This window comes from Pelophylax lessonae (assembly GCF_965119305.1).
Source record: "Pelophylax lessonae genome assembly, chromosome: 4".
Taxonomy (NCBI): Eukaryota; Metazoa; Chordata; class Amphibia; order Anura; family Ranidae; genus Pelophylax; species Pelophylax lessonae.
Window position 1 is genome coordinate 289265824 of NC_138771.1, and position 26451 is coordinate 289292274.

General features: G+C 42.9%; 1 protein-coding gene across 4 annotated transcripts in view; it reads left to right on the plus strand.

Moving 5' to 3' along the window:
- The window catches only part of PPFIA2 (PTPRF interacting protein alpha 2), a gene marked incomplete at its 5' end in the record, with an annotated part of 484274 nt that overhangs the window by 408167 nt on the left and 49656 nt on the right, over nt 1-26451 (plus strand). For all 4 annotated transcript variants that reach the window (XM_082256724.1, XM_082256723.1, XM_082256722.1 and 1 more), the window contains one exon: nt 23223-23304. In XM_082256724.1, coding sequence (XP_082112850.1) covers nt 23223-23304 — 82 coding nt within the window. The remainder of the gene's footprint in view (nt 1-23222; nt 23305-26451) is intronic.

Sequence of the window (26451 nt, forward strand, 5' to 3'; positions counted from 1 at the left end):
GCTTTGACTATAGATAGTAGTCATAAAGTTGATTATAGGACTAGACTACATAAAGACACTAGCCCCGTGTTTTATCATTTACATTTCATACCTGGAGGTATATCATGTCAATATGAGATGCCTAAATGATTGGTAACATTATTTGACATATGGTAATAATCAGGGACGGTGCAAGGATTTTTCCGCCCTAGGCAAAATAAAAATTGCTGCCCCCACATATGCTCTCCCACCCCCCATCCCAAGTTGCTGAAAGGGTTAAAACCAGTGTCGGCGGGTGCTTCATCGGTCGGGGGGCAGCGGATGGACCTAGCCATGGACCCCCCCATCACTCCAGAGTCCAGTCCACACCAACCCCCCCCCCCCCCCGGCACCAGTTCACTTACCTTGTTCCTCCGGAGGGCGACGGCTTCCCCCTCAGTCTCCTCCATGTCCCCTCTCGGCGGCCGTCTCTTCCCTCCTCCTCCGCCACTAGGATGCCTTCTCCTTTGGCCAATTGGGAAACAGGTCTCAGGACCAGCTTCCTGTTTGGCTGAGAGAAGAATCAGGGTGGCAATAGCAAATTCATTCGCTATTGTCACACAACTGGGTGGGCTCAGGGCGCAGTGCTCTGCACCCCGAGCCCACCCTTTTTTGAAGCCTATTAAAGCCTCTGGCTCTAATCACGTGCTTCAAAAAAAAAGAAAACCCTCATTGAAATCCATGCAACTGGAGCCCTGTATGTACATTGGTGGGCCAGACGCATTGATAGGGGGGGTGGAGCCCCTGCGCCCCTAATGGATGGGCTAGCTGGAACCGGTTAAAACCCCTTCAGTGACTTACGGTAAGTCACTTACCTCGGGTCAGGCTGTGCTGGCGCCCCCTGCTAAGTTGCGCCCTAGGCAGCTGCCAAGGTCGCCTTACTGGTAGCACCGGCCCTGGTAATAATGCTGCGGCATGTGATGGCTTGCTTCAGTTTGCATTGTGTAAAAGGAAAGCAAGTTGTCTCATTAAAATACATTACAGTGCATGCACAAACCCACCACAATGCACATCGTCAACACATGTAATTCAGCTATGGATTCTGTTATGCAGCCCTTTGAACATATCGGAGGCTGCCCTTGAGGTCCTTTATATTTACCAAGTTGACCACCACTGTTTTAGTTTGTACTGCTAATTAAACCTCTTTTCCATCTTGACCCTACAACTGAACCGGTCTAAACAATAAGCACAGATGTCTGTCCCTTGAGTCAACTGTAAACTGTGCAGTGAAAAATGAGTATTTATTGTAATGATTTTGACTATCTGGAGTAGAATATAATTGAAACATCCTGTGATTAAATGTATAGCTTAAAATATTTTTCACATTTGTACCAGAATTAATGGTTCAGAAAATTTTGCAATTCCATGAACTTCTTTATGAAAGTTTACTAATAATTGTGTAATAATTGTCCACTAAACAAAGTTAAATAAAAACTTTAAAAAGTTTATTCATTAGCATATTTTTCTAAGGCTTAATGATTTGCAACTTCACTTCCTAAACCTGTGCTGCTAACACTTTTCCTAGCAGTTGGAGAGAAGCTAATTTAACTCCTAGTACCTGACACCCTGAAAATACTGCACTTTGCACACCCTTATCTGCAATTTTTTAGTGAAGAAAGAAAATTCATTTTTTGAGCCAGAAAAGGGGGATGACTTTGTCAGTCAGGCGCTTATCAAAACTTTTTCTGGTAAGGAAATGAATGCCTGAGTATAACCAAAAATACTTCTCTTTTCTAATGCCAGGTGTAACATAAAAAGGTCAGCAAAGATAGCCGTGGATACTTTGTGCTTACACTTTTCATTATATTATCAGTTATTTGGTTGGAGATTTACAGCATTAACTACATGCCCCATTGAGCTTCAAATTGCTCATGTATATGTCCTGTTGGTTTGAGAAGGCTTTCATCTCTACAGGATTCTATTCTACACTTCTTTTTCAAAATTACTTTTATAAGCACATTATTTAAGCATCAGGAAATAGCTAGAAAATAGTACCCAGTATTTGGTACTAGAAGAATTTTAGATGTAATTCAGTGTCTATTTTCTGTTAAAATATTTGTCCTCTACAATTTCCTGGAAGCCTGGTGACTGTACAATGCAGTACATAGGTTGATCTCTACAACCTATAGCACATCTCATTGGTTTTGGCCTTTTTACTCAACGCAATGATATTTATTAACCAAGAGATAATGCTCCGTATGTGATAGCAACAAGCACACCCTCGCTGTTGTTTTTCCTGGAGTAGAAAATGAAATTATGAAGTATTTAGCTATATGACTATCTTTTAGCATTCTACCTACAATTATTAGTTCATTACATACAATAGGCATGTCGCCAGAAAATTGAAAAACGTGAAGCTGGCCAAGCAATCTTCCCTATATGAACTGGTTTCATGTATAACCTTACTGAATTAAAATAGAACTTCTGCCAACTCTTTATTTTTTTATGTAAAATTAACAGATAAATTCACTCCAAAAAGTTCACTTCTCTTCATTTCTCTGGTCTGCATTGGGTGCCTGACCAAGAGTGTGACTTTGTTCTGCAACAACTTATCTGAAAGAAAGGAAAGAACCACACACTGATGACATCACAGTGGTTAAAAAGCTTTAGTCGTGTTACACAAATCCACAGAAGTGACTTGCCACTTGTCATCCACCTGATCCAACATGTTTTACCCAAAAGGTGACTGTTGCAAAAGCTTCTACAAGATATCCTTTTTTCCAACCTATCATGTGTAATGAAAAATTAGAAAAGAAGAAAAACTAGTTAAAAAGCCCAAAATGTGGATATAAATCTAATATGATGATGAGAGAGTCAACATACGTGTCATAGGCCATTCATTAAAGTAGAAAAAAAAAGGCAAAGAGGAGAACAAGAAAAATGTTACGGAAATGGTGGGAAAATAAAAAAGAAGCTTTTTAAATAAAAAAACATGTTTTATTTACTTGCTTATTGCAATGGTATTGCTGCTTGCTATAGAGGCACTTGTGGAAGCTCGCTCCCGAGCCTCGACGTGTGCCGCCATAAACACACATGGCACAGCTCGGCCCCACCTCCTGCTCCCTCCTCACTTGATTTGGCTGACAGCAGCAGGAGCCATTGGCTACCGCTACTGATTGTTCTCCTATGAGAAGAGAGAGAGGGGAGAAGAGTTACTGCAGATGGGACAGCGCTGGATTGAGATTGGGCTCAGGTAAGGGTTTTTAGGTGGGGCTGGGGGGAGCAGCTTTTAAAAGGTTTTTTATCATAATGCAAAGAATGCATTACGATTAAAAAAAAAAAACATTAGCTTTACAACCTCTTTAAAGGAGTAACCCAAAATAAAAGGAATAAATAAAGGAAGGATGGATAACTTACTGATACTCTTAATTAATTCATAATAATGTGTAACATCACATTCAAAGTAAACTCTATTTCGGGATGCGAGTATCAAACTTAAACATACAAAATACCTCCCTCTTACTTAAGCCCCGTACACACGTACCGATCGTCGGCCGACAGAACGTCCTACAAATGTTCGCGGCTGGTGTGTTTGTTGTTTGTCTGTTGAAAAGTGCTCAAAACTTGCCCAGGACATTTGTCTGCCGACAGAAAATGACGTCACTACGTTCCACGCACGTTCGCCGCTACAAAAGAGGAAGTGAGTGTTTGGCCGTGACCCTTCTGGGCATCTCGCGCTGATTTCGGTAGCATTTGTTTGGTTGACGACATTTCGCTATTTTCCGAGACATCGTTCGAGAATTTATTATGGCGACCGTGAATTTGTCCGTTGCTGTCGTTAGTGTTGGAGTTTTGGCTCTGAGACGACGTACGAGCAATAGGAAGAAGAAGCGGACCTCCTGGACGAAAAATTGGTTGCTTAACCGTGATCAATTTTCTCATATGTCCTTGCTGAGGGAGCTCCAGGAAAATAATCCTGATGACTTCAGGAATTATTTGAGGATGACGGATCCCATCTTTTACCGTCTTCTTGCCCTGGTGTCCCCCTATATTCTGAAGCAGGATACTTGTATGCGGCTTGCAATTACTCCTGAGCAAAGGTTAATTGCGACGTTGAGGTATCTTGCAACAGGGAGAAGCCTGCAGGATCTGAAGTTCACCACAGGCATCTCCCCCCAAGCTCTTGGTATCATCATCCCTGAGACCTGCTCTGCCATCATCAAGGTCTTGCAGAAGGACTATATCAAGGTATGTTTGATTTTTTACATTACATTACATGTATTACTAGTTTCACCCGAATTATGATGTTTTTGGATGTACAGCAATTGACACAGGCCATTATTTGTAAACTACCCTCTGTCCGCATGCACATAGTAGTAAAGATGTAGATTATCTTTAACCATTTGTAAAATTACCCACTAACCACCCCACCATTCTCTCCTATGTGTCCCTAAACGCATTGCCTGTTAACAGTATGTCGAATTTATCTAATTTTATTGCTTTCCCTCAAACAATTATTCCTTGGCCAATGTTTTAGTACCTAGTTAATGATTTATCTAAAATACATCAGTCCATCCATTCCCACCTATGATTCTGTATGTTTATGTAATGATGTTAAAACCTTCACTGACCACAAGCCCTTATTGATGTATAAATGCCCAGTTTTACTTACCCATCCCCCACCCACATGCTAAATCTCCAAGTCAGCATATACCAAAGCTCAAGTTCAGAGGTCTTCAAACTATGGCCCACCAGTTGTTCACGAACTTCAATTTCCATCATGCCTAGTCATGTCTGTGAATGTCAGAGAATTACAAGGCCTCATGGGATGTGTAGTTCTGCAACAGCTGGATGGCCGTAGTTTGTAAATCTCAGCTCTAGCTGGTGAGTATAATGGGCCATACACACTAGAAGATTGTCAGAACAATTTATCCTTCCGATTTACCAAAACCAAATAATATGAGGTCCAACAAACACTTTCAAATCCTATGCAATCTGGTAGGCCCTTGCACTACATAGAAAAGGTAAATCTGCACGAAAAAGTCTTCAGAGAATCTTCTAGTGTGTATGGCCCTTTACAATATAAGAACAATAGGAGGTTGAAAATAAATGTATGTAGATATTACATCCCCATATCCAAACCTTTGCCTTCCTGTTGTTTATTTTTTTAGCAAGTTGCATAAGCATTTAACAGACAACTGTGTGTGTAATTCATAATGTGATGTGCTCAAGCACTAATTTCTTTTTTTTTTTTCCCCACAGTTTCCTTCAAACGCAGAGCAATGGCTGGAGATTTCTGATCAATTTCTGGAGAAGTGGAATTTTCCCAATTGTGGGGGTGCTATTGATGGGAAGCACGTCCGCATTGTCCCCCCTCCGAATTCCGGCACATTTTATTATAATTATAAAGGTTTTTTTAGTATAGTCATGCTAGCCATAGTTAATGCAAACTATGAGTTTATTTATTTGGATATTGGCAAAAATGGCCGCAATTCGGATGGGGGAGTTATTGATCAGACGGAGTTCGCTCGTCGTCTAAAGAACGGCACTCTGAACCTGCCATCCAGGGAGCAAACTGTTGAGGGTATGAGCTTTGTGTTTATCGCAGATGAGGCTTTTGCGCTTGGGGAGCATCTCATGAAGCCCTACCCTCAGAGGAACCTCACCCCCGACCAAAGGATTTACAACTACCGGTTGTCCAGAGCTCGCAGAGTTGTGGAGAATGCCTTCGGGATAATGGCCAACCGGTTCCGGATATTCCTGACGTCCATAAACCTGGCACTGTACAAAGTGGATAATGTGGTCTTGTGTTGCTGCATTTTGCACAACTTCCTACGCAGGAATGCACAAAATTATGTATTGCAGCAACTGGATACTGACCCTGCTATGCCAGGTACAAGTGGAGAGGCCCAACCTTCTAACCAAGTGGAGTCCATGACGTCAATGGAAGTTGGACGGTCAGCATTGGCATCACACAGGGCCCGTCAGATCCGCCAGGAATATCTGGACTATTTCGTGGGGAGAGGAGCTGTGTCCTGGCAGCAATCACTGTCACACACCCATTAATCTTGTTAAAGATTGGACACACAAGATAAATGTCAGAGATATCTTATTTTTCCACACATAAAAAAAAAATTGCAATGATTCTGTATTGTGGATTCTAATCATTTGGGCACATATGCCAAACACAATTATTAGGGTTAATCATGTGTTATATATGTGTGACTTTGGAAGGGTTAATACATTCATCAGTGTGTTTCTTGACTGTAGTCTCTCACCAGCTGATCCAAAGTGATGATGGCCATGTGTTATTTTTGAGCCAGTGGTGTAAATACAAGGGCCTTCTGCACCCCACAAAATGTACACAAACCCTGTCACATTGAGAACTAGGTCACACCCAAGGTTCATCTAATGTCACCTTACATTGGTGGTTCTTGTCCAGAAGTTGCCCATACTATATATTTAATATAATACATTAGGGTATTAACAACGTACCTACACCTGTTATGTTGTGTTCATTTATTACATCCTTCTCACTGCCCACCAATGTTAGGATATGTCAGTGTTATGTGAAACTTGATCATTGTTCATCTCAAAGTGTTATATATATATAAGTAATGGAAAGTGAACTAGAGCAACGAAAAAGCAATACACTATAGATTACACTGATCTCCCTACACTGATTTCTACTGCCAATATCAATGCCATATTGAATACTAGGACTGCTAGTACCTTGAGTGTTGAGTCAAACTTATGCAATGCGGGAAGTCTGCGACTTTGCATCCTTCCTGCATCGCATAAGGGTGACCCGACACTTACTTTTTCCACAGGATTGTATTACACAAGTCTGAAGAACTGTGCCATCCAATCCTGATACATCAGAAATAAAGGGTCATGTGCGACTTGTGTGCGTGTTCAGTGTGAATGTAGCCATACAAAGTGTATGTCTCAATTCGCACAACACTCGCACAAAAGTCGCACATGATGCATTTATTCAGCTGCATCAGGATAGGATTGCACAGTCGTTCACACTTGTATGATCCAATCCTGTATGAAATGTCAGATCGCACTGTGATATGCGTATAAACGGTTGGGATCTTTAACATTTCATTGCCACCTCCAGCAACTCGCATATGGCAGTGTCCAAAATGCTGTCATTAACATGTAAATATGGGAATAGGACAGCCATCATACATGTAATGCTTCTTTACACAGCTTTAGATCTCGACCCCCCAAGGAAAGTCAAATAAAGAATGGAACACACATTGTTGAATGTACAAAATTTTTTTTTTAAAACATTCACAGGGTTAGGGTTAGGGTTAGGGTTAGGGTTAGGGTTAGTGTGTTTTCAATTTTTTTTCCCAAACGTGGGTACACTCTTAACAACTGAGTGCCATCAAAATATCATAAAATATTACAAAACTTTTGTAAGAAAAGGAACCAATAAAAACATAAAAAAAAACTTTTTAAAATTTGGCAATCATGTCGACAAAATCTCGCATTTTTGATTGCAATGCCGTTGCTGTTTCCTTGATTTGCTCGAGGTCTGAGCAACATTGGAGTGCCTCACGGGTTAGTTTTGCTAAAGTGCAAGTAGGTAAATCATGATCTGTAAAAAAATATACAACTGAGTCAATGTGAATCACCTACATGAGGTCATAATAGAGAAACATTTGGTGTCCAGGTTATTTTTAATTACTCTCGAGTTAATACCTACCCTGTTCTTATGCTCTTTTGCCCTAGGCTCTTCTTCTTCCTCCTGTCCTCCTCTGATCCTGTTGCTGATGATTCTGCCGGTCTCCTGAGCTTACTATATATTCATTAGGGGTGTGAACGCATGATGACGTCATTGTGAGGGCATGGTCGTAATGTATATATATTAAGCTGCAGAGACCAGAGACGGGCAGAATGCACGGCAACAGCATCAGATGAGGACAGGAGGAAGAAGCAGAACCTAAGGCAAAAGAGCAGACAACATAAGAGCAGAAGATTGCACAGCAGAAGAGTGGAGAGGAGAAGATCCAAAGAGCAGAGTGGAGAAGACCGGATGAAGATATTTAAGAACATTTCATAAACGTCTCCTGTCGTTATTCACATACACTTCCATTTATGTGGTTAATGTGTAGGGGTACTATGTACCCCATACCCATTCACACAGTGATTGGTGTCCGGGATCTGGGGGCCACCCTTTGTTGAAGGTTGCTTCCAAAGTCCTAGGAACCCCCTGGCCGCATGACCCCCCAAAACCACCAGACAGGGTTGTGGGGATGAGGCTCTTGTCCTCCTCTACATGGGAGTAAGGTGCTTTTGGGTGTGCGGTGCAGAGGCCCCCTGGCCCAAAGCAACAAAACCCCCCCATGTTGAGGGCATGTGTCCTGCTGTGGTCCAGGGGGTGTTTGTTCCGCTTGCTCGTTCTCTTTCCTGGCCTGACAAGCTGCATGCTTGTATAAGGGTCTGGTAGGGGTTTTGGGGGTAACCCACGCTGTCTTTTTGTTGTGGGCATACCCTCAAACTCAATACCACACACAAAAGGCCTGGTTGTGAACTTGGGGGGACACCCACGGTGGGTTCTTCAATTTTTTGGTGTAGTTCCCCCTCAAAAATCTTCACAACGCAAGTGGCCCAGCAAGTCAGAGCATCCTGATCCGACTTACGGTGCGACTTCCATTCAAATAAAGAGGCTCCCATAGGGAACTAGTGTTGTAAATTGGAGGCTAAAAATAACACTGATAAAAATCATTCTGAAAAAACCTACGTGGGCACACAATTGGCTCTTGGACACTTGGTCCTGGTTCCTCCACAGTTTCGGAAGTGGCTTCCACGCTGCTTGCCAAGTTGCCAGGAGATCGGGGTTCTGACATGGCTGGGGATGCCACATCCTGGCATGATGCAACATCTGCAATGTAAATTTGTAAGGGAATACAAGAATATAAGGTTAAACAATCATTGCAAATACACATATTTCTATGATCCCACTACACAAAAATCTGTGACTACCAACCTTCTTGTTGCTCTGGTGTCTGGTCACTTGTTGGCTCCACCAGAATCACCTCAGGCATAATGTCTTCATCTACATAATACAAAACATTGGCCATATCATAAAAGTCACAAGAGGTACATTTGTTAGGACATGGTGCCCTGCTTGATAGCTCTTTTAGTAACAAATATGAAGACATGTACATGGTTATCTACGAAAAATATGGTACATTAATGTTTGACTGTGCATAGGAACCAATTACCTTTAGTCGAATCTGTGCCACCATCTGGGCCCATGTCCTCCTCTTCTTCCACAACTGCCGATGGAGCTGCCAAACCTCTCCTCCTCCTTTCCCATTGTTTGGCACGGAGTTTACGTTTTTCTCCTATTTAAAGGTTTGAATAATAATCTGTGATTAATAGGAATGTTTGCTGAGAAGATTCGTGCAGGAAAGAACGTTCGTTGCAACACAATACATATATTTTTAACTATGGCTTCCTGACTTTTAATGTCATATACTAAAACATCAACAATAGATCGATCAAATCACGACATGACAACTAAAATGAGTAATCTAACTTTTTACATAGACATTATAATCTAGACATGTTAATACAACATACACCAAATTATAAAAAACATATTGCATGATTAAAAAAAAAAAAAAAAAAAAAAAACTTACTTTTTTTCAAAATCCGATGGATTTGGGAAAGCTGATCCTGCTCACGGTGTTTCAGGTCAGACCACCGTTTACGAATCTGATCTTTCGATCGCTCCACACCGAATTTTTTTACCAAACAGGCCACCACCTTATCCATGATGCCATCTTTCCTGGCATTGGGCCGATCGTAATTTGCCAACTTGCCATCATAGTCCATTTTTTCTAAAATGGAGACCATCTCCACCATTTCTGGCTTTGACATGGGTGTAGCCCTTGATTTTCGGGTGGCCCAATCACTTCGGCCCACACTAATTGAGCTCCCAGATTGTTGAGACATTATTCTTGATTACAAGATTTTTCCACTGCTTCAGGTGTGAGTGTCGCATGTAGGCCTGATCTTCGGCACGTACACACCCCTGCACAAGCCCGCCACTGGAGGAGGAGTTGACGCCTGCGCTGTATTTAAAGGACGCCAGATCGTTCGGCCGACGATTCGCTAGCGGACATATCGAGAATTGGAGCACGATCGAGCGGCGAATCACGACTTTTCCCCACAAACAAAGGTACGACTCTTTTAATAGAAAGTGTGTGTTTTGGGCCCTATACAGCTTTTATTAGGAATATCTTTATTATGTGCCAAAATACATGCTCTTTTAATATGTTTTGTGTTGTTTTGTGTCTTGCAGGCATATACTGTCCTGCAATATGGTGGACAATTACACCAGCCACAACTTTCTAATAAGTTTTATTGATGAGTTCAGGCAACTGCCGTGTTTGTGGCAAGTGAAGTCCGCAGATTATAAAAATAAAAAACTCAAAAAACAGGCCATGGAACATTTGGTGGCCTTCTACAAGCCCGTCTGTCCTGGGGCAAATTTTAATTATATACGCAAAAAAATAAACAGCATTCGCACTGCCTACAGGCGGGAGTTAAAAAAAATAGAGGAGTCCACCCAGTCTGGAGCAGGTGCACGGAATGTATATGTACCACGGCTGTGGTACTATGATAACATGCGATTCCTGGCAGACACCATGGAATCCAGGCCGTCAATTTCAACACTGCCTTCTACATCGGCAGAGGGCTCAGTGTCGGTTGATCCAAGCCAGGATGAGGATTTCCTGGAGGAGAGTTTTACTCAGGTATGGCATTTCGCTTTCAATGGTTTTTATTGAATTTTTCAACAAAGGAAAAGAAAAGGTTACAAACAATAACAGCAGTGCAGCATTAATTTTAACATTCCACTTAGAGTAAATGATAAGGAGAGGCGTCAATAGACTTAGTGAACTAGTAAGGCAGATCCACGTCTCAGGCATTTCATGGAATTAACGACAGGACAGGTATCCGACATTCCCCCATCCCTCCCGGGACACCCCAGTGGGATCAAAAACTGCATCCCGGGGGGAATGGTAATCCACTTATAATGAATGGTTATTGAGAAAAGAAGATACTGCCTCAGGAGTTTAATACATTAGCATGAAGGATGCTACAACAGTGGGATAATGGTACAAATCAGCTGTGAAGCGTATGCATCCCATTTGCATAACTAAAGCTTACTTTAGGAGAAGAGGGAGATGGTTTCCATATCCCTTACTAAACATGAGTACTGTAGTGAGGTCCATAACCCAGTATAAAGAGCCTCATTGGCATATAACTTCCTGGTCCTGATCCCCTTAGCCCTATTGGGAAGGGAGGTAATAACAGTATCTAGGTGGCAGAGAGGTCAGGACCAGCCACAACATACTATCGACTAGATAACCCGGGGAGAGAGGAACTTCAAACCCATCTTCCCCATAAACTGTATTTAGCATATACCAAAAGGAATTCTACTAGCAACAAAAACAGAGCCCCTCGGCGTGTGGTTCATTGTGAAAAGTGAAAGTTATCTCAATGAAGTCAGGCAAAAAGGCCCACTGGCCTAAAATAGGAGAAGAAAGAAAGAGGCCAGGGGGAAATGGAGAAAAGGAGAAGAGGGGGAAAAGAAAAGCAGTAGAAACGCAAAAGAACAGCCGGTCTCCAGGGCCGCAGATGGTTATCATTTAATTCGGGTGCACGCCGGGAACCAATGAGATTCCCACATATGTGGCCCAAGGTTCCCAGATTCTTTCAAATTTCGACACGGTGTCTGTGAGCACACTCACCAATCTCTCCTGGGCCATAACCCATGTGATCTTATTGCGAATCTTCCGGATAGAGACAGTAGATTTCTTCCAAGCTCCTGCAATAGAGAGCCTAGTACCGAGTAAAATGTATAGAATCAGCTTTTGGGTGTGTTTCGGCACCCCAGGAATTAGTGTATTTAGTAGGGCTATTTGGGCCGATTTAGGAATTCTGTGGTTAGTGACCTTGTAGATCATATGAAAGATCCGATCCCAGGTGCCTCTTATACGTGGACATTCCCACCATACATGGATCATGGACCCTGAGAGCTGACATCCCCTGAAACACAGGGGTGAGGAGGAAGGATACATTCTGTGCAACCTCGTTGGCACCAAGTACCAGCGGGTTATGACTTTTAAGCTAGCTTCCATTAAAGATACGCTGCCTATCCCTTGAAAAGAACGGAAGCATGCCCTGCCCCATTCCTCCACATCCCAAGAATCCGCCAACTCCAATTCCCAGGCCTTCATATAAGGCAATTTGTCCCCTATGGAAGCAAGTGACAGGTATATCAGAGAGATGCCCCCTCTCTGCTCCCTGGAGTTGCAACACCATACCTCGTATTCCGTAAAGGATAGGGGGGGAGTCTCTTTCGCTGAGATTGATGAGAGGAAATGGGAGATTTGATAGAAACGGTATGTTTCAGATTTTGGCATTTTAAGCTTGTCAGTACAATGTGCAAGAGAGAAGGGTCCGCTTTGCGTAAAAAAGTGTCCGATACGATAGAGGCCCTTGTCTAGCCACCACTGGAACGCCTTGATGTCCATTCCTGGGTGAAAGGCCGGATTGTGGAATAGATGAGATAATGGACACATGCTAGAGGTGAGGGATGGCAGACATCGTAGTTTGTCCCATAAAGCGAAGGAGGACGACAGGACTGGGGATAGAATGGGAGGTCTGTTTTTAGGGGGGCACCAGAGAAGGAAATCCAGTGTGTAAGAGGGTACTGCCTGTTTTTCTATTTGAACCCAATCCGGCTTTTCGTAGCGGGAGTATATTATGGAAAGTTGAGACAACCTGGCGGCTTGATAATAGAGCCAGAAATTGGGGACTCCTAGCCCTCCTTGTTTCCTTGGGCAGTACAGAGTCTTGCGAGACAATCTGTATCCCTTGCCGCCCCAGATAAATTTTATGACAGAGTTTTGGAAAGAGCGTAACGGGGCTTTGAGAAGGGGGATCGGCAATGCTCTGAATAGGTAAAGGAGTCTCGGGAGCAGATTCATCTTTATAGCATTGATTCTACCCAACCATGATAAATGATGAAGTAACCAACCCTGCATTTCTTTACCCAAGACTTGGTAGATACTTGTGTAATTCGCTTTATGGAGATCTTCCAATTTGGCCGTCAGGTTAATCCCCAAGTATTTAATTTGCTTGTCTTTCCAGGTAAAAGCAAATGAAGATTTTAAACGTTGAGCCTCCACAGCATTAACGGAGATATTCAGAACCGATGACTTTGCCAGGTTAACTTTAAGGCCAGAGAATTTCGCAAAGTCTTCCAGCACCTTGCAAATGTTTGGCAGGGAGGTGGAAGGGGAAGTAACAAACATGAGTACATCATCCGCAAATAATGCACATTTATGTTCCTGTGGTCCGCACAACACCCCTTTTATATCCGGGTTGGTGCGGAGTGCAAGGGCCAGCGTTTCTATTGCTATGGCGAATACAAGGGGGGATAGGGGACAACCCTGCCTTGTTCCTTTTGAAATCGGGAATGCCCTCGAATAAAAGCCCTGGTATCTGATTTGTGCTGTCGGGTAGGAGTATAGAGACCTAATTATTCCCATGAAGTTATCCCCAAAGCCCCAACGTTCCAGGATCGTGAATAAATACGGCCATTCGACCGAATCGAAGGCCTTTTGCAGATCTATAGAAAGAAGAATACCTTCCTGTGGACCTCTACCATCCCACCCAGTTTGCAATATGGAGATTATGTCAATAGCGCGTCGCACCTGGTCCGGACCCTGCCTCCCCGGGATGAAGCCTACTTGGTCCTTATGAATATAATGGTTGATGAAAGACGCTAATCTATTGGCCAGAATTTTAGTGAGGATTTTTAAATCATTATTGATTAATGAGATAGGTCTGTAATTACCCACCTCACCTGGGTCCTTGTCCGGTTTTGGAATGGCGGAGATAAAGGCTAGGTTGCTTTGCTTATCTATGGGAGTCCCACCTTTGAGAGTATTAAAAAACCTCGCTAGATAGGGGGAAAGCATCTCCTAGAAGGTTTTATAGTAAATATTAGAGAAGCCATCCGGGCCAGGGCAAGAGCCTACCTTAAGGTCCTTGATTACCATTTTGATTTCTGCTACAGTGAAGTTTGCTTCCAGGATATCCCTATGTTTTGTGGAAATGCTAGGTATGGGCAATTCCCGTAAAAAGTCATGCATATTAAGAGCATTCCCGGAAGAATCAGACTTGTATAGCCTTTCAAAATAAGTTGAAAACTCCTCCATAATACGTTGTGGGTTTTGGGTCCTGCGACCCCCTTGTACTGAGATCTTAGGGAGAGCCTGGAGTCTAGGTCTAGGTCTAAGGTTGAGAGCCAGCATTGAGCCCGTCTTGTCCCTGAGGTGGTAGAACCTGGCTCTTTGCCAGCGGAGGTGCTTGTCCGCCGAGTTGGTCAGAGCCAGATTAAGTTCGGCCCTGGCTGCATCCAGAGTCCTCGCAGACTTTGCAGTAGGATTCTGTTTGTGACTGGAGCACAGGTTGGTAAACTGTTTTTCAAGGCGGTCTATATGAGATCGCCTGTCTCGTTTAATGTTTGACGCAATTTGGAGAAGCTTCCCTCTGATTGTCGTTTTATGGGCCGCCCACAGTGTTGTGGGAGATATCTCATCCTTATCGTTCAGGGAAAAGTATTCCGAGATTGCACTTTCGAGCTCAGCTACCCTGCATGGATCATTCAGTATTGATTCGTTCAGTCTCCACTGGAAAGGTCCCCTAGGAGCGTGGAAGCGAGAGACCCTAACGGTCACCAATGAGTGGTCTGACCAGACCACATCCTTGATATCCGCTGAAGTCAGGGACGGGAGTAAAGCCTGAGAAACTAACAGATGATCAATGCGGGCGAAAGTCTGGTGAGGATGAGAAAAATGGGTATAATCTTTTGCGGTTGGGTGCAATTCCCTCCAGCTATCTACCAATCCCATCTGGTTTATCAGTTTAGCAATTTGTGAGCTATGTTTCGGTGGTTTAATCCCTCGGGAGCCCGGTGGTTTGGATTTGTCCAATCCATAATCAAAAGCAGTGTTGGAATCTCCTCCAAACACAATATGGCCCTCCAAATGTGGCAATAGCTTTTTAAACATTTTACGGAAGAAAGCGGTTTGATTTTGATTAGGTGCATAGTATGAGACAAAGGAATATAGTTGCTCATCAATAGTGCCCTTAACCAAGATGAATCTGCCCCCGGGATCCCCCATCTCAAAGTGAAGAGAAAACTGGCAGGATTTGGCAAGCAAAATAGCCACCCCGCGTTTTTTGTCATCCGCGTTAGCCAAATAGAACGTGGGGTATTTAGCATGTAAAAACCGAGGTTTGTAAGATTTCGGAAAGTGAGTTTCCTGAAGCATCAAGACCTCCACCCTCCTATGGTGAAAGTCCTGAAGTGCCTTCCTTCGCTTCACGGGAGAGTTTAGACCCTGCACATTATGAGTCGCTATCCTGAGGTATGGTACTGAACATTTAGAACTAGCCATGGGGCAGAGAGTGTGAGTGCATCTGGAATACCATGTCACTTACCTGAACCCGTGGTGAGGAATCCTGCAGGGAGACCGGACTGCTTGGGGGGGCTTGCGTGTAAATATATGTCTGAAAAGCTTGATCCTGGAGACCAACTGTAGAAGGGTAAGAAGAGAAGAGGTGAATAGAACACAGAAAAGGTAAAGAGGAGGCAGACCTACATCCAACGAGGATGACAGTTGCCGGGTCGAGGTCTGCTGCGACCCGGCAAATGGTATCGCACAGTTCCTGCCCCCCAAATTGGGGAGGCTGGAGAAGATCACGAGAGAGAACCGAGATTTTCTCTCGAGATCAAAGGAGGCGCCATCAGGCCACCCCGGCTGGGCTCCCGCCCATATTATATATCAAAAATGAAGAATAACAATGAAAGAACAGCCATATACATTATATAACGTTACACATCCCGTTTCCCAATGAAAGAATGAAAAGCAAATGACCGGAGTCATTGGACCATACTAGGTAACCTAGCCCGAGCGTATGATGTTTGCATCGATCTGGTGTATGGGAAACAGTCAAATCCAGGGGATATAATTCAAAACCCCAAAAAAAAAAAAAAAAAAAAAAAAAAAAAAAAAAAAAAAAAAAAAGGGGGGGGGGGGTGTTGTTCAAAAGGTAAATGTAGAGCAGTCAGTTGGTTGACAACAAAAATAACTTAGCAACTCGCCAGACTCAGGACATGAGGAGGAAGTCACTAATGGGGCAAAAATACCCCAGGTATGAAAATGGTATGAGAGTCAGCTAGAGATGATCATGGAGGCTTTCCGTCCTTGGAGCGCTTGAAGTTCGACTTGTGCCACAGGGGAGCAATAGGGCTAGATGGATTAGGGCGTTTGGCGGATCCAGAGCTCGAAGTGGAGGGGAATGGGTCCGATGTTTGAGGAAGCAAATGAAGGTGATGAAGTAGTTTTTCACCGTCTGAGAAGCTTGAAAAAGAGTATGTCTTGTTCTTGTAAGTAAACTTGAGTGCAAAGGGGAATGACCACCAGTATTTCAGTTCTTTCTGTGATAGAATGGACAATAACGGTTTTAGGGTCCTCCGACGTTGGATCGTGGACGGGGCCAGGTCTGTAAATATTTGAACTGGGTGACCCTGACAGACAATTTGCTTAGCAGCTCTAGCTCTGCTAATGATTTCTTCTTTTACTGAGAAGAAGTGGGGCTTAACCACAACATCTTTAGGATTACCATCTCTCCTAGGAGGCCCCAGTGCTCTATGGGCCCTGTCCAGCTCCAATTTATGTGCAGGAATGTCGGGGATGAGGTCCTTAATTAACCCCTGAATAGCAGTAGGAATGTCCGTGACAGAGTCAGGGAGGCCCCGCAGGCGAAAGTTATACCTGCGGGACCTGTTCTCCAGATCCTCAACTTGAAGTAAAGCAGAGTCCAATTGTTCCTGTAGGGACTGTATGAGCCCTGTGTGCTGATTCGTTTTAGCTACAGTCACGTCAAGTTTGCCCTCTATTGCTTCCATTCTGTGTCCCAAATTTTGAAAGTCCACTTTCATGTCAGTGGTAATTCTGTCAGCTATTTGGTTTAAGCCCCTGTCTAATAGGGATGACATTTTGAGGAGCAGGTCATTATATAATAGTGATTCCTGTCTGCCTTCACCCTCCATGGCTGGCATTCCTGAGGTGATGTGAGGGGAGACATAGCCAGGGGAAAAGGCCCCCAAAGTCCTGCTTAGAAGAGATTCTGTGGAGGCTGGGGAGGGTGTCAGCATGAGGGGGTTACTCACTGTGTTCCTCGGGGACATTTCCTGAAGACCCCCGATCTGCTGCGCTGTTATAGACTGTGCCTGTCCTCCCTCCTCCATGTTCTCATTCTGAGGTGCCGGATCCGCCATTTTGGATGGATCGATGTCCCCCACAGATGACTGGAATTGATTCAGGAGATCCCTTCTGACCCGGTTTGCGGACATAGGACGGGTGCCGCAGTTTTGTAGTGTGACCGGCGGCAGATCTGGAGGCAATTCGGGACCTATTAGCTGATCGGGGCCGAGGAGTGAGCCGTGATTATCGGTGTACAGCCCTAGGACGGGTGCCGCCGTTATGTAGCGTGACCGGCGGTGGATCCGGCAGCAGTATGTGCCCAGTCAGCTACTCGGGGCCGGAGAGTGAGCCAGAGAGACCGTTTCGCGGTCACAGGTCGGGTGCCGCTGCTGTGTAGCGTGACCGGCGGCGGGTCCGGAGGCCGTACTTGGCCGCTTAGCTGCTCGTGGCTTAAAAAAAGGGTCCGGGATGACCGATCCGCGGTCATAGGATGTATGCCACCGCTTTGTAGCGTGACCGGCGGCGGATCTGAAGGCTGTGCTCGGCCGTTCTGGCGCTCGGGGCGGGAGATGAAGCCGGGATGGCGCGGAGCTCCGGGCTTAAGCGGCCATCTTAGGAGCTGCCGCGCATGCGCCTCCGGTATGGCATTTCACAATATATTGTCTGCTAAAATGTAATCATGTAACAAAATTATAAGCTAAACCATAATTGACCCTTTATGTAAACGGGCATAGCAAGGGGTTGGCATGACAGGCAACCGCCAGGGGCGCAGGCCAAGGGGGGTGGGTCACAAAAACATTGGCATTGTTTTATTGTTTATTTTAACAATCCACTCAGCCTGCACACCCCAGAACCCCCAGTTTGCAGGCGGATTCATGCAGGTGTAAAACATTGAGAGCTGCTTCATGCAGGTGTAAAACATTGAGAGCAGCTGAGCCAAAAGACCAGGAGACTGAGACTGCCTCTCACTGCATCCCCAGCACACCTCTGGTCTTACAAACACTGCTGCATCCCCAGCACACCTCTGGTCTTACAAACACTGCTGCATCCCCAGCACACCTCTGGTCTTACAAACACTGCTGTAGCCTCAGCATTCCTCTGGCTCAACCTTTTTTAATACAAAACTAACAGCTCCTGCAAATGATCCATCCATCCTTGCTTCCATGTCTCTGGTCTCTCACTCTGGGTCAGCAAGGCAGGTGGCTTCCTTATTCCTGTTTCCCTGCACTGCTTCACCCTCAATGCCCTACATCAAGCCCTCTGCAAGTTCAGGCCCCTCTCTCTCTGCAACCCCCTCCTCTCTCTCTCACACCCCCTCTTTCTCTCCCTCTCTCTAGCTCTCAACCCTCTCTTTCTTTTTCACACCTGAGACAATGATTGCCCACTAGAGAGCTCTACACTGGGCAAACAAGGGGCAAATTAGAAACTTTTAATGCCCTTTAATTTTTTTTTGGGGGGGTGGGTTACAGTTTTACATTGATCTTGGGGGGGGGGGGGGTTGTTGCCAAATACAGCTCCTCAACAAGGGCACTGGAGACCCTAGATACGCCACTGTATGTAAAGTCTGCTATTTGTTCACAATAATATAACAAACATGCATTTTTATATACACTTTAACATTCTAATCAATTGTTCATTTCATCAACAGGGAAGTGTCACTGAGGAGGAGCCAGGTTGCAGCCAGGAGCCTGGGGAGCCTGCGGAGCCTGAGGAGCCTGTGGAACTATTTCCACCACCACCTCCTCCTGCCAAACGGAGGCAAAAGAGGAAGCACGTGGATGATATCACAGACGAATTTATCCAGGAGGCCACCATAGCCCTACGTCGGAAACCGGAGGCCAATGAGTCCTTCGGCAACATGACGGCAAAAATTTTGGATAAGGTGGACCTCAGGCAGTGTCAGTATGCCAGAAAAATTATCCTCGATGTGCTGCAAAAGGCTGAAAACGGGATCCTTAATGAGCACAGCCATGCATGCCAGGAGCACCCGTGCCCTCCACCTCCACCTCCACCTCCACAACACCCACCACCTCGCCAAATGCCACATGGCCAGTGGCAATATGGCCAGCAGGATCCAAACCTGCCCTCATGGCAACCTGATTTCAGTTACCAGCAACTTTAATTTTTGTAACCCCCTATTATTTATTTTACCCCTGTTTGCCAGTTTCTAGTTTAATTTTGTCCAAATGGACCTTTTTTATGTTTAGTTATACGGAAAGTATTGATGTTTTCTTTGGTTTTTTTTGCTGAGATACAAAAAATAAAGAAAATGAAAATAAAAAATGGCCTATCTGAATTTGTTAACATGTTTAATATTGTGCATAACCTGAAAAATATGTTTTAGACATTAATTCATACAAGAATAAAGGGTCATATCAATAGTTAGATCTTTGGTGTGAAAATACAAAAATAATGGTGAAGAGTTCAAATTATTTAATTATAAAATTTGATAGAACAGATAGAATAGACAAACATTATCTTCATCATAACAGAACACATGCCTTTTTATTAGAAAAGTATGGCATTATGAGCAGCATCTTCCTTCTTCTCACATTTATCAAGATGAGCATGTGCTCCGCATTTCACCTATTTCTTGGACTTCCGCGAGCCGAAAGTTCTTTCTGAATAAAATGTTGAGTTTACTAGAGAAAATTCTTCCGGGAACTCATTTGGTTTGATCATGCGTGTTGGGATTTGTAGCTGTGTGTCGGCCGAATTGTGTACTGACAGGCGAACAATCGTCCGTTCTGGTGTCCGCAGACAAAAATTTTCATGTTTGCAAGAAAGAATTTTGTCCGCGGATTGTGCGCAGACATCTGTCGGAGGCACCATACTAACACGCGTACAATCGGCAGATCTTTCGTCCGCCGACGTTTGTATGCCGACGATCGGTACGTGTGTACGGGCCTTTAGACTAATACTTATAAATCATTAATATTTTTTTCTTGTCCTAATAGTAAAAGGTGATCCCTCATGTGGTCACGTAGGTTTCTTGCATGACACACATGGGATAACATATACTATATACTGTATCTTGTTTCGCAGTTAACTAGTTGTCCGGTCTCATATAAACTTCTGTTAGTGTAGGATATTATTCTGTGTGGATTATCCAAAAGAGGACAACTCGAGTATCAGCATGCATCAGGCTTGTACATCCCTGTTGTGCTCAACCACATTCTCCTTTTTCTGACTAAAATAAACTAGCTGATACTTTTTGTTACTTATCGTTTTTGACTGCAAACTGAAAACCTAAAAGCAGTTCCTCTTTCAAATCTGAATCTCTGCATAAGATAGGTAAGTATCTATGTGCAATATTTTTTTTTTAATTCTTCAAACTCTAAACTGTAATGTGTGGCAAACCTAACCGGTTGTAATTTATCATACATGTGACATTCTACTTTCAGGGACTGACCATTACCTAGAGTTTCTCTCTCAAGGCTTTGTTGGCTCCCATAAAGGTGTTCTTAATAACTAAGCGGTTTTAACCCTGCCCAATGAATTTCTAGTGCCAATTGTCAAAAATACAACAAATATATATCAAATTAACATTCCCAAACAAAACGACTTTACTCTATCATAGATGATTTTGAAATGCAGGCTTGAGCTGGTAAGAAGAAACTAATTGAGCAGGGATAAAACTGATGACTGTGTGAAGGTTTTTTTCACCTTCATTTAGCATGAATAATACTGGGAGTTCCCTTTAAAGGAACACTGTCACACATTTAGGATCAATTAGTTGTGATGAATTTCATTAAAAAGAACATCTTTCCCCTGGGACCACCCTAGTCTCCATGTTAAGCCTTTTTGAAACGCTTTGGAGCGAGTGAAAGACAGGTGGTAGGTCACATTGTGGATTTGTGTTACCAGAATAAAGCTTTTTAACCAATTTACAAAGGTTCTAATTTCAATACTGATGATTGCCACTGGGAAAGAAAGTGAAGGGAAAATACAAAATCTTACCCTTGTTCCAAAAGCATTGGAAAAACCTGTTTTGGTGAAACTTAGGGGAGAGTTTAACTCTGTTCTGACTCATTTTTGAGGCAGAAAGTGAAGGAAAATCTGTAAAACACTTACCAATTTGCAAAAAAATATAAAAATAAAATGGTTTTAGCTGGAATTTAATTTATTTTGATTGAGAGGGAGGAGCTGCACACTCCACTCCTTCTCCAATGATCTGCATTGTATGTGAAGTGTTATTTTGTGAAATGCAGTACTGTGCAAACATTTTATGCAGGAGTGAAAAATAATGTAAATTAAGAAAGGTAAATTAAGAAAGCTTTATTAATAGAAGTGTTAATAGTTTATTTTTATCAATTAACTGAGTAAAAAAGGAAATAAATAGAAGGTAAATCCAAATCAAATCAATATTTGCTGTGACCACCGTTTGCCTTCAAAACAGCATCAATTCTTCTAGGTACATTTGCACACAGTTTTTGAAGGAACTTGGCAGGTGGGTTGTTTCGAAACATCTTGGAGAACTAACCACAGATTTCCTGTGGATGTAGGCTGCCTAAAATCCTTCCGTCACCTTATGAAATCCCAGAAAGACTCAATGATGTTGAGATCAGGACTCTGTGGGGGACAAACCATCACTTCCAGGATTTCATGTTGTTCTTTACAAGGAAGATAGTTCCTAATGACATTGGCTGTATGTTTATGGTCATTGTCTTGCTGCAGAATAAATTTGGTACCAATCACACACCTTTCTAATAGTATGGCAAAATGAATAAGTATCCCTGTGTGTTTCTCAGCCTTAAGGACACCATTGATCCTGTCCAAATCTCCAACTCTATTTGCTGAAATGCAGCCCCAAACTTGAAAGGAATCTCCACCATGTTTCGCTGTTGCCTGCAGACACTTATTATTGTACCATTCTCCAGCCCTTCATAAACAAACTGCCTCCTGGTACAGCCAAATATTAAAAATTTTGACTCATCAGTCCAGAGAACCTGCTGCTATTTTTCTGCACCCCAGTTCCTATTTTTCATGCATAGTTCAGTCGCTTAGTCTTGTTTCCACGATAGAGGTATGGGTTTTTGGCCACAATTCTTGCTTACATGAAGACCACTTCTGGCCAGAGTTCCCTGGACAGTAGAAGGGTGTATCTGGGACCCACTGGTTTCCGCCAGTTCTGTGCTGATGGCACTGCTGGAAGAGAAGTAGGCATTGTGTGTCTCTGATTTGCTGCATTAAGTTCCCTTGGCCAACCACTGCATCTACGGTCCTCAACGTTGCCTGTTTCTTTTTGCTTCTTCAAAATAGTTTGAACAGCATCTTGAATCCTCAGTCTGCTTGAAATCTTTGCCTGGGAGAGACCTTGCTGATGTAGTATAACTTCCTTGTGTTTTCAGTTTTGCCATGGTGTATTACCTGTGACATGAAACTGTATTCTACAACCTCACCCAATTTAGCAAAGTTTGGCTGTTCCTCACTCAGTTTTAAGCCTCCTTCACAGTTGTTTCTGTTTCAGGTAATGACTGTGTTTCAACCTACATATGAAATTGATGATCATTACCACATGATTGGTATAATTGGTTAATCATACACCTAATTCTAATCCTACAAAATCCCTGACTTTGTGCAAATGTAGAAGGTGTGCAAGTGTAAAAATTGATGGTGGTTTAAAGCCAAAGGCTTGTCACACCAAATATTGATTTGATTTTTTTATTTTAGTTTTTTGTTTTTTCGTTCACTTTGCAAATTTACTTTGTAAATTGATAAAATAAACAATTAAAATATATATTTTTGAAAGCATTATTACTTTACAGCCTTTCTTCACACCTGCCTGCACTGTAATACCCTAAGGTTCCTGAGCTAGCAAGGCAGCATAAAGGGTAAGGGTGGTGTGCAGTTAATCTTATCTAGTTATAATTTTTCTGTTTACTGAAGTATGATCCCTTAAAGTTTTGATCGTTGATTTAATGAAAATGCCATCTATTTTTACTTTTTCAGACATGAACTTCTTGAAGAAGCCCGCAGAAAAGGACTACCATTTGCTCAATGGGATGGACCTACAGTGGTAGCATGGCTTGAGGTAAGAGGTATACGATTTACAAAACCCTGCGCCTAGGTGAATTTTGAAAAATGATTTAAAAGATTATAATGAATAAATATAAAAAATTGTGAACTCTAATGAATTCAAGAAAGCAAGGTACTCCCTACATATTACATTTGTGTAATCTAATCCAGGTGATTTTAACACCTTTGAATGCTGATTGGATAGTAGTGGTTAAGCATGATATACTGCATTGTAGTTCTTGGGGTTGATTTACTAAAACTGGAGAGTTCAAAAGCTGGTGCAGCTGTGCATGGAGGCCAATCAGCTTCTAACTTCAGCTTGTTCAATTAAACTTTGACAAAAAAGCCTGGAAGCTGATTGGTTTCTATGCAGAGCTGCACCAAACTTTGCACCTCCAATTTTATAAAATCAACCACATTGTGTCACAAAAGTTAGATGACAGTTCAGGTTTGGTTGAAATATATTATTGGTTTCCTCATCATTCTCCAATTGTAGGAGAGCAATAAGACTGGTATGACTGTTTCTTGCATGTTAAAATTGTAACAGTATACATTAAGGTGAATTTATTGGAGGTAAGACAATTGCTTTAAATTAATTTCTAATTAGTTTATATAACCAGATTTAGAAATATGAGTAATGAAGATGTTGCGCTGCAAGACTGTGATGAAACCCAGTGTGTGAATATAAATAAATGGAATACAATTGTGATCATACAACAATATTGAGTAAAATCAATCTGAAAAAGCTCTATCTGTGTGGTAAAGTGCAACAAGTGTGATATAACAATGGTGCAGATAATACCTATCTGTGATCAATAAATACATGCGCATCCGGTGGATAGATACATGTAAAAAAATTGGAGAAATCAATACATGTGTATATATATATATATATATATATATATATGTGTGTATATGTATATATATATATATATATATATATATATATATATATGTGTATTTGTATATATATATATATATGGGGAGCAGATAAATGATGGGTGGCTAAAAAAAAAAAAAAATGTATTAAATAATAAAATGTAAGAAAAGTCCTGTTAGATAAATTACACAATGTCTTTCACCAATGGTGTAGTGACACTGATAAGGTACTGTATTTATCGGCGTATAGCACGCATCGGCGTATAACACGCACCTAATTTTAAGAGAGAAATTTCAGGAAAAAAGCTGAAATTTAAAATAAACAGCTTTGAACTCAGAACATTTTTTTTAATCAAATGCAGTCTCACCAGTGCCCCCGAATGCAGCCTCATCAGTGCAGTGCCCATGAATGCAGCTTTATCAGCGCAGTGTCCATCAATGCAGCCTCACCAGTGCAGTGTCCATCAATGCAGCCTCGCCAGCGCAGTGTCCTTAAATGCAGCCTCGGCAGCGCAGTGCCCATAAATGCAGCCTCACCAGCGCAGTGCCCATAAATGCAGCCTCGCCAGCGCAGTGTTCATAAATGCAGCCTCACCAGCGCAGTGTCCTTAAATGCAGCCTCCCCGGCACAGTGTCCTTAAATGCAGCCTCGCCAGCGCAGTGCCCATAATTGCAGCCACGCCAGTGCAATGTCCTTAAATGCAGCCTCGTCAGCGCAGTGCCCATAAATGCAGCCTGACCAGCGCAGTGCCCATAAATGCATCCTCGCCAGCGCAGTGTCCTTAAATGCAGCCTCACCAGCTCCAGTGTCCTTAAATGCAGCCTCGCCGACTCCAGTGACACTATCTAAATCCATTTTAGAAAAGGCTAGAAAGCAGCGCCGAGAGGTAGAAGGGGGCGGGCTGGGCCGAGGAGAAGGGAGGACAAGCTATCGCAGTCATCGGAAGTCCCGGTGCCTATGATAGACATCACACGGCTCAGCATAGGAGGCGCGACTGCCGATGACAGCTCGTCATTCCTTCTGCTCGGACCGGCCCGCCCCGTCTACCTCTCGGCACTGCTTCCTGCCCTTTTTTTTTCTTATATCGGCGTAGAACACACACTGTTGCTTTTTCCTCCATTTTCAGGAGGAAAAAGTGCATGTTATACGCCGATAAATACGGTAATTGCATTATGCCCTGTGTCAGAATGGTGTCCACACTCTGTGAATCTAAACAGCACACTTAAGGACAAAATATCCTCTGATTTTTCTCTCTCATGCTCAGCGGTCATAACCTTTTTTGTTGACAGTGCATAATGTTCATGAAATTTCTTGTCCAAATATTATTATTTTTTTTTTTTGGGACATTTGTACCTAGACTTCTGGGTCGTCAGCAACTTCAGATCACGCGCGGTCTTTCATATCCAATTTTTCGCGGATGTACTGCATACACATTAAACGAAAATTGGTCCTGCTGGGGACGGACGATAAAAATGTTGGTGTTTGTCCCTCCATTTTTTTCGTTGAAAATGCCGGCATCGGCTGCTGAAAGTTGTGTACACACTAGCCGAAAATCGTACGATTTTACCTCGGACGGGAATTTTCGGCAGATTTTCTACTAGTGTTTACACCACTTTAGTGACAAGCATGTGAAAAATCCATGCAACGGTTCAGTGTAAACATACACCTAAGGGTGTGCAAGCCCCTCACCCTACTGCTTTAAGGTTACAGCATTGATAGCCTTTTCCTTTGGCTGGCGTTCTCTATTTCTTAGGGAGTTGTTTGATGCCTAGTCTTAAATTGGTGTCCATCTCTTTGAGCTCCACTTCGCTCCGCTCAGGCTCCACTCCACTCCACTCCAAAATGGATATTAAAGGAGAGACTCCACAGTGTAGTACAGTTTGATAATTTATTTAAAAGAAACTAAAGTATCTAAATTATTTAGACTGGACAAGGCAACCGAAAAAGTAAAAAGTATATATTTACCATGAAATATTGTTTTTTTTTTAGTACACAAAACTCTTTAACATGTTATACATGGTAGGTTGCATCTATCTTTGTATGTTTTGAATCTGCCTGATGTTATTTGCAGAGAGGGAGGCACCCAGAAGTGTTGTATATTTTAAAAAGTGCTATCCATGGTACGGTTGGAGCCAAATGTACTCAAAAGCAATGTTTTTACACAGGGTTGTTGGTTCTCTAAAGCTGCAATGGAATTTTCTTAGGGGTTGGTTTAGATAAATACTACATCCTGGAGTTCTTATTTAAAGAATGACAAATTAGGTTTACATGGTTAGTAGTTAT